General features: G+C 52.3%; 2 protein-coding genes across 2 annotated transcripts in view; one reads left to right on the top strand and one right to left on the bottom strand.

The window, feature by feature from the left end:
• Positions 1-459, top strand: part of VOLCADRAFT_103968 (uncharacterized protein) — a gene marked incomplete at its 3' end in the record, with an annotated part of 10,556 nt that extends 10,097 nt beyond the window's left edge. Inside the window, exon 16 of the mRNA XM_002948596.1 lies at positions 153-459. Within this exon, the coding sequence (XP_002948642.1) occupies positions 153-459 (307 nt within the window). The remainder of the gene's footprint in view (positions 1-152) is intronic.
• A 633-nt stretch (positions 460-1,092) lies between these two features.
• Positions 1,093-9,127, bottom strand: VOLCADRAFT_88949 (uncharacterized protein; the record flags this gene model as incomplete). Its single annotated transcript, XM_002948468.1, has 10 exons — positions 1,093-1,157; positions 4,830-4,933; positions 5,250-5,347; positions 6,272-6,447; positions 6,680-6,741; positions 6,853-6,992; positions 7,209-7,591; positions 7,982-8,045; positions 8,360-8,434; positions 9,083-9,127. 10 exons carry the CDS (start codon positions 9,125-9,127, stop codon positions 1,093-1,095), a joined length of 1,212 nt encoding a protein of 403 aa, XP_002948514.1.
• Between the last annotated feature and the right edge of the window lie 245 nt (positions 9,128-9,372).

The following is a 9,372-nucleotide window of genomic DNA, read 5'->3' as shown; positions in this document are numbered from 1 at the left end:
AAAACGAGTTTATAGAATCTCTAATTCAAAAACCAACATCCAAAACACGCTTCTTAAAACCCAATCATAACCCGTTTTTTAAAACTTAGTTAAAACCCGTTTTAAAACCGAGCTAACGCCGTAGTTTTCGACACCCATCGTAATCCCCACAGGATCAACGCCACAGCCAACGGTGATGCGCCGATTCGCGCCTCGACCTCTCTGGCAGTCGTGACGGCATCCGACAGGGCGGACTCTTGGAACGTGTATGAGGTGGAGGAGTGGCTGAAACGCATCAAGTGCGCGGACTACGTGGGCACATTCCGGGAGCACAGCATGGACGGCGTCGCTCTGAGTGGACTGTACCGTATGGGCACCGATATGCGGTTCCTGCATGAGACGCTTCGGAGCGAGTTCGGCGTCACGGTGATGGGTCACCGGCTCCGGCTGATAGAGGAGCTCAACAAACTGTTTGGGTGATGGGGCGGCTTGCGAGGAAATGATATGTGATGATGAGGTGAAGGGCTGAGTATTATTATTAATGATGATGAGGATGGCGGCGGCGGCTCTTGGCCACGAGCTCTTTTCTTGCTGCTTGATGGTGGTGGGGATGTGAGCAGGATGATGAGGGGATGAGGAGACTGGGGAGGCGCAGGAAAGGCCGCATCATTTCAAAGGGGTTTAGGGTTTTACGGAGGGTTGGGCTTACGCGGGTTGGTTTGGTTGTCAGGTCGGCGGGTGGCAGGCGTGTGTGTGTGTGATGGGCAGGTCGGCTCCGGGATAGTGCCGGAGGGAGCGGCGGGAGGCAGTGGATGGGCGGTTTAAGGGTGCGCAGGGTGATGTGTGTGTGTGCGTGTGCGTGCGTCTATATGTATGTATGTATGTATGTATGTATGTATGTATGTATGTATGTATGTATGTATGTATGTATGTATGTATGTATGTATGTATGTATGTATGTATGTATGTATGTATGTATGTATGTATGTATGTATGTATGTACGTACGTGTGTGAGGCAGCTGGGTGGGAGCTGGACATTGTTAGTGCAGGAGCGGCTGTGGAGGAGGAGGAGATTTGATTGAGGTGTTTAAAGAGAGGTTGAAATTGTAAAATTAGAGCTTTGGTAGCTCAGCGCTGTACACCGCAACGGCTGCGTGAGGGGCAGCTGGCTGACTGGCTGTGTGTGTGTGTGTGTGTGTGTGTGTGTGTGTGTGTGTGTGTGTGTGTGTGTGTGTGTGTGTGTGTGTGCTTTGCTAGCTGGGTAACCGACACGCTGGCTGCCTGGTTGGTTGTGAGTGCGTGAGAGGGTGTGTGTGTGTGTGTGTGTGTGTGTGGCGGCGTGGCGGCTATGTGGTGAAGCGGAGGCTGTGGTCGTACCACTTCAAGGCCTCCACAGCCTCCACTTCACCGGTGTGGTACGGAGCGGTGGTGAGGACGTGTCAGCGTACATGTCTGTCTGTCTATATATCGGTGTGTATGTGTGTGTAGGACCGGCGGGTCAGCCCCTCCGTGACCGGTAATGCATGTGTGACGTCTCTGTGCGTGCGTGCGTATGTATGTGTGTATGTTGAGTCAAATGTGTATAGGTGTGTATGTATATACGTGCATGCGTGCTGCTGTTGCTAGTTTATCATCAATATTAATCTACGGCATTAATCATTATCTCCCCGTCTGTCTTAGAGAAAAAAGAGCAGCTGGTGTTGCGGACCCCGCGCTGCTGTTGCTGTTGCGCATGTTTGCGTGCGCGCGTGTCTGCGTGCACTGGCAGGAGCTGGGATTGGACGGAAATGTGAGCTTTCGTGGCCTTTTAGTTTCTGTTGGATGGTTGGCGAGTTAGGTAGTTTGTTTGACGGTTGGGTGGTTGATGGATGAATTTGTGAATGGAGTGTTTTGTCTTTATAACACCGAATACTCCCGTCCTTTTCTGGTTTGGTTCCATAGAGCCCCACGGGATCATCAATGCAAAAAGGAACACGGAGGGGTGCGATTTGCAGGTTGCGAGTTTCCTTCCTTTGATGCACATGCGCTAATTTACTTTTGGTAACTAGACCTGCCGTATGGCATCATCGACACAACGGTGTTAATCTGGTTGGTGGTTATGTTTTCCTGGTTGGTGAAACGGTACGAAATGACAGTTTTTTTCATTCGTGATACTGTCATCATCATCGCCTCATCGTTGTCATTGTCGTTACCGTTGCTTTTGCCACACCACCACCTCCATTACAACCACCATCATCACCGCCGCCACAGCGGCATCAATCTGAACGGCAGGAGGATGAGTCCGCCGGGGACTTGCAGTTCGGCATTTCATATTACATGTGCATATGTGTGTCTGTATGTCCATCCCTCGTATACACGGCGCCACGGGGGTCCGTACAGTTCAGGACGCGGATTGAATGCCTCTTGGCGGGCTAATGGGACGTTTAGAACGGTTAGATGCGGATGGTAGTAATGGTGGTGGTGGTGGCAGCAGTAATAGTGTGGGGGAGGTAAGGGAGGTAGTAATGATGGGCAGCGTACTGAAGACTTCAGGACTTGGGGGACTTACAAAGCAGCAACGACGTCTCCTTATGAGCAGGCGAGCGATGAGCTTTTCGCATTTTATGAAGAGCGGTGTGGGTAAGGGGCCAAGGGGGGAAGAAAGAGTGCAATTGGGAAGCAGCAACAGCAGGAGCAGCAACTGCAAGCGCATCGCATGTGGTGGCTGCAGCTACATCATCCCTCCTTCCCCAACACGCCTCCTCTCTCCCCACCCCCCAACACGCACACACAGAGACACACACGGTCGCTGTCCCTCCAAGCCACCGGGCTCGGCATCGGAATTTCCATCTGTTTTTCCGGATGGGGACTTGGACGAGCCGTACAATAATTTGTGCATTGTATCTTTGAGTGGCTGATTGAGGGAATGAAGGAATTCCGATCCAGGGGGGGCAAGGGGGTGGGGGAGAGGGGGAAAAGAGTTACACGGGGCTTTGGGGGGTTGCTGATCTGAAGGAAAGGCGTGAGAGGACAACATGTACACAAACTGCTATCAGTCAGGGCAAAGCAGAGGAGCCGGTGTGTATTACATGCACGCATTCGTGCAGATGGGCGCTTGATCGGTCGGTTAGCCGTCGTTGCGAAGTGGTTACTGACAGTTGGATGCATTTGACATGCACATCGTGCTTGGTGTTGCGGGATGGCTGTTTTAGCCTATCGCCTTTTGACCGCCCTTAATTAATTAGTGATATATTTGTGTGTGAACGGACAGCGTTCCTGCATAGTAAGGAAGTCTCTGCATGGTATCGAGTTTTGCATGAAATGTCATTGACCAATTTGGCTGGCGTGTGGCATCCCCCCCCCATTGGTAATTCCTGGGCTCAACGGGGTGTGTGTCTAACTGTATGGTAAGTATGAGTATGAGTGTGAATGTACACCGGCTTGCATACGTGTACAGGCTTCAATCTCTCACACTCTCTCATCCGTACACTGCACTAACATTGCCGTACATCCAGGAGGTCCTCCTATAGCAAGCTGCACCACACCAGCACATGTGCACGTACGGCGGATATGTGCGTGCTGCGGTTCTCTAGCACTTCTTGTGCTGCACACATATCCGTACTTGTAGCCGTGTACGTTCGTACACACCACTGGTATATCCCTGGTATTCTGGTGTTTCCGCATGTCGTGGTGGTGGGGGCATGATGATGAGTGATACCGTATGCACACAGTGGTGCGTTTGTATGTATGTATGTGCATGGGATCTACGTGGTGATGTGCGAGCAGAGGGAAGGGATCGATGGGAGGATCCCCGTAGTTCAAGGTATGTCTTGAGGGGGCTAGGACAGCCGGCATCATCTTCCCTCCGCTTTCCCCCTGCCCGCAGACTCTCACACACACATACATACATACACATACAGCCCCACCACCATCTCTTCCCCCTTCTATACATCATCTGTGCATGGAATTGCATTTTTGGTAGTGTTGTTGCTGTCATTACCACCTCTCATGCTGCTGCTTGGGGGAAGAAGCCTGAGAGACACAGGTGGAGAGATATGGCATAGGAGTAACCCCCTAACACCTCCAGATCCTGAAGCCTAGGATGGTGAATAATGAAATAAAGGTTTTTGTGAACGTTTGTACGGCCCAGAGCGTATGAATGTACGAGCCTGGTGACGTACACGCAACAGAAATGCAAAAAGAGGTGAAAGGGAGGGTGAGAGATTGAGGCGGAGTCTCCTGCCAGCGGAAAATCCCAACATACCTCTTTCACGTACACGTCCTCTCTGCCCTAGTTAGTTAGTTAGTTGGTGGTTCTCTACCGATCGTCCACAACCCGCCAGTCGTGAGGCTTAGTGAGTGAGGATATTTCTGTTCAACGTACCCCAACAAACCAACCAACTAATTGTCATATTACTGCTCTCTTCCACCTAATGGCCTGAAGCACTCCCACTACAGTTATCCTCCCACTACAAACAGCAGCAGCCCAGCCATCAATACTTCCCAACCCGCACACACCTACATACATACGAACACACATACACACCACCGCAAAACGAAGCTACTTAGTTCAGAAGGTATCAAAAACCCTCCAGGGCGCTCTAATTAACTCGCAGCGGGTATTCTCAAGTGCTCCGAAGCCGGACATAATGTTTGTCGAGGTATTGGTTTCCGCAAAAAACAACCTTCTGGCGCCTCTTTGTCAACCGTACACTGTACGGCACCTTGACACACGTACACCATAGAGCATCCGCACGTATCCGCCTATCAATCACCGTCAAAACCGCCCACTGGCCGGGGACATACACTGCCCGGCGGCATGTCTATCTGACGGCGGCGTCACCGCCGCCACCGCCGCTGCAACCCCCACCTCCGCCTCTGCCAACACCACACGCGTGCAGTACTGCAACTCCGTCCGGTATGTACGGATATGATGCTGCCATGATACGTGCCACCTGGACTGGGGACAGCACACTGTCGTGCATGACGAGGAAGGGGGGAAGAGGGGACGAGGGTCATGGCAGTCACCGCCGAGGGATCCGGTCGCAGCCAGGACTGAGGAAAGGAGGTAGTGGGAAATGCTTTTAAACGTTAATTTCTATAAATAATCAAGGGCTGCTGAGGAGCGGTGCCAAGGCCGGATGAGAGCGCCTGACGCGGCCCAGGGCCACATGCTCAAACCAGCCTGACTGTCTTCCATATGTCCCATTCACCCCCTCCCAAATCCAATGGGCCGCCAACCACCCAACCACCCAACCACCCACCCACCCAGTCGTCCAGCCCCTCTCACCCCATGCACAAGAAGTCCCCCACGTCCATCTGGGCCTGATGCTCGCGGATGACATTGCGCCTGAGCCTTTCCGCCACCTCATCAACCTCAGACAACGTCTGCAGGCGGACAGCGGGCGAGGAAAATATCTCAGTTCACAGTTGACAGTTGACAGTTGAGTGGAAATAGAACAGTTGTGTAAGTCGGTTGCCGGCCGTGGCTGTTGCTTCTTGCTTGTCATCTAGGCGGTGTGGATTATAGGAGGTGTGCGTGTGTATATGCGTAGGGTATCCCCTAGGTTTAGAAAGAAAAATCTTCTCATCTCAATCTATTGAGATCTCATTAGATCTCAATAGAATGGGTTAGATTCTAATCTCAAGTTTTGGCAGCTTTCTGGGAAATGCATGACTGGCTCTGAAACTTTGTAGGATGATTCTGTATGGTATACTTGTTATAATAATTAAGTTTTGGGACGTTGCGAAGCACAATTGCACGACAGAAACAAGCCATTATACTCCGCCGCAGTATTGACCCATGGGTCAAAGCATGCGAGGGCGCACTGGACGGTCAAGTACACGTCACAGGCGCTTATCCCTTTGATGCTTCTTTAACTCCATATCCTAAGGGTTAAGGTTTCAACGAATCAGGGCCCAGATCATCATTCCTAAGCCCTGGCAATGCACAAAAGCCGACATGGTATGCCATCAAGATCCCATGCTGGCCAGGTTCAGCAGACATAGACTGCTACCAATGCCGACCGAACAACTTAAATCCCTAGCTACTTCACTCCTCCTCATCCCCGGCCAGCAGCTGCATCACCACCTCCTCATCCGACAGGGTGTTGCGCTTGGCCGTCTCCTCAAGTGTCAAAAAAGACCTTCTAAATTCTCATTGAGATTCTCAAGAGAAATAATTAGATTAGAAAAACGACTTTAGATGAGTGCCAACCCTATATATGCGTGTGTGTATCTGTTGAGGGCTTGGGGCGATTTGGGGATGGCGGACTCCATGCGTGCATGCATGTCGTACACAGTCGTACACACCTGGATGACGTCACTGCTACTGACGGGGTGCTGGCTCAAGGCTGCGGAGAGGCTGGCGGACAACTCTGAAGTGAGCCGTACACGCTCCTCCGCCACGGGGGCCACGTTCATCTCGTGCATATCCCGGGCCATGAGCACTTCCTCGAGCTGCTGCGGGGTGAGGTTGAGTGATGCGCCTGCGTGAGCCGTACATGTGCCGTACACGGGCACCGGCGCAATACCATACACGTGGAAATAGACGGGCCACATATCTTGAGTAGCCATGTATGTATAGATATATACTGTCTACACATATCGATGAACATTAGATTTATGCATATTTAGCCATGTGTGTATGCCTAGCCATGCATGTCTAGCTATGCATGTATTTAGGTGAGTTGCTGCAGTGCTTTGCTCTAGTCACCTCACCTAATGCGCACCAAAATTCATCGGGAGGCCGTTCATGCTGCCCTGTTTCCAAGTTGACGTACCTGCGCAGTACAGCAGCAGAAGGATCTTCAAGCTCGTTCCCCACGCTGTAAGAAAGGAGAGCCCCCCCAGCGCTATGTCTGTATACCATTATGTCCTACTATGACACGCACATGCTCTGTACGAAGCAGTTGGGAGACAGCAGAACCACCTGGTCCATGTAGACGAAGATTCGCTCCAAAAAGCGCTCGAGGCGAGCTTGTTGTGTGCTGCTCGGCCCGTGTACCTCCGCAGCCACACCAAGGACCGCCAACTGCCAAGAAGTGTGAACAAACAACAGTTGCACAATTGCATGGAAGGATTTAGAATTTAGTTTAAAAAGTAGCTAAGTAGCTGATCGGCCGGTTTTGATTACCAGTTGGTGGTTAGGAAAAGATTGTTGATTTGCCCATATTGTTGTAGTTGGTGTGGCTGTTGCACATTAGTCGATTGTTCATTCTCACTTTCTTTCCTTCCTTCTGGCACCAACCTGCTGGATACAGTGCTTGTACAGCAACTGAAACTCCCGGGGTGTAACCTTCTTGAGTTGCTCGACAGCCTCCGGCGTGATGGTGGGTGCTTCACCATCAGGTCCCGGACACAGTGCCAGTGCGATAGGGAGCCCCGGCAGCGGTTTCACCTCTGCTGCTGTCGCCCAGGATCCCAATGACCCAGCCGCCGAGTGACCCACGGGTCTGTCAGCTGCCGGCGATCGCCAGCCAGGCTCATAGCCTCTGTTCTTGCAGCTGCTGCCGTCTTCCCTGCTGCCGCCACCGTCACTGCCACCCGAAGGAGACACCTCTGGAAGTCGCACGTGTGGCCCCTGTGCCGCCGCCATCAACACATGCCCGGCCCCACAAGCACTGGCAACAACTAGTGCAGCAGTAGCAGTAGCAGTAGTGTGATTGGAGATGCAATTCGGGGCAGTGAAAGGCGGCACTGGTGATGGCAGCATCTCAGTTGACGCGGCCGTCGGAAGGCTGGAAGTTGACACGTTAACGGTATAAGAGCCAGTAGTGGCTGCAGTGTGAGTCAGCCACGGGGATGTATCTGTGCGCGATAAGCCAGGCGAGGTGGCTGTAGCCGCAAGAGGCATCATCGCCGTGGTGGCAGGTCCCTGCGTCGGTGCTGCTGCTGCTGCTGCTGCTGCTGCTGTCACCGCTGGCCCTTGGTGCGCCACCGAGGTTGCTGCCGCTGCGACCTTCACGTCCATGCTGGTGTTCCCTTGCAGGTAACTGGTGAGCTTGTGGTGCTGTGGCTGACCGTTTCTGACGGCCGTCAAGAAGCCCACATGGGAGGACCTGTAAGGCAGGACGCGCTCTAAGAGCTGCGGAGGGAGGAGTGGGGTGCACGGAGGAGGAAAGGAAACCGGTGGTGGTTTTATCCAGGTGGCTGTGTGGGTGTGTTGCGTGTATAGGTTTTAAGGTTTTAGGGTTTCATGGTGACAAAGGTTTGCTGAGTGCATACCCATATACACGGCTGTGGGTATGTGCGTTTTATTTTGTGATGTTTTATTTTTTAATGATCTGGGCCTGTGAGTGTGCGGGTTTGAAGCACCCAGGTACCAAGAACGCCATACATTCGTGCACCCATCCATCCCTGCTACTCTCCCTCCCATACACGCCACACACACACGCGCACCTTGAGCTTGCCTCTCAGGAACGTGTTCTCCTGGCTCAGCTGTTCAAACTGCTCCGATAGCGCATCTAGCTGCTGCTGCAAGTCAGGCAGACGTGGCGCAGGTCTGCGGCCACGGCGGCTGCCAGCAGCAGTGCTGTGTCTTCGCGTGAGTGCTGCAGACTGCCAAGCGAGGCCGGAAGCAAAGGCTGGGGCCGAATGTGTGACGGTTATGGGACCTGGATCCGGAGGGGTTGGACCAACAGAGCCCGACAGAAGTGACCAGTTTAGATCCATCGCTCCAGGAAATGAATTGAGGTTGCCAGGCAGCATGCCAGAATGGGTGTTGTTGCCGAGGCAGGGCGGGTCTTGCCGGGAAGGCGGGAGTTGTTGGGGCTGTGCTGAGGAACCAAATGTAAAATTTGCGTTAGGGCGGTCGGCCAATGGGTAGCGGGCATCATCGGCATCGTCCGCTGCGAGATCCGCCAGAAGGGAGCTGAGTCCAGGTGACAAGGGTTCCTGCCCACATGCATCCATAGTGTATAGAATAATGCTAATATAGCGGATATGTTGGGTTAGTGCAGCTAAGATCCGGGTTCCAGACGACGAAATGCCATTTGAAGGCAACCGTTGCCTTCAAAGCTCTGCAACCTAACAGGGTGTTTCCACTTGGCCGCACACTAACTTTCCAACATTATTTTTAAAGTTGACTTAGTGTGTGGCTATTGAACAGGTGTTTCAACTAACCGCCCCGGAACCATACGACAGGTTGCTATTAAGGCACTTAACCATTGTTATAGTAAGAGTAGGTGTAATTTAATGCGCAAACTATTACAATTTGGTCGGCTTTAATGCGGACTTAGTGTCCGAGGCGTTTCCACTGGGCCCTTCGGCTTTTCGCGTACGGAGGCCCTTTACACGAATTTTTTAGAGAACTTTTACTTTCTATTTATATATTTAACTAGTTTCTTATCGCTTGCATGGTTTGCTGAGCCAGGTGTTAACGTTTGAAATGTTAGTGTGCGGCCAAGTGGAAA

The sequence above is a fragment of the Volvox carteri genome (assembly GCF_000143455.1).
Source record: "Volvox carteri f. nagariensis unplaced genomic scaffold VOLCAscaffold_10, whole genome shotgun sequence".
NCBI lineage: Eukaryota > Viridiplantae > Chlorophyta > Chlorophyceae > Chlamydomonadales > Volvocaceae > Volvox > Volvox carteri.
Note: the sequence above shows the minus strand (reverse complement) of the source record. Positions and strands in the feature narration are given on the sequence as shown.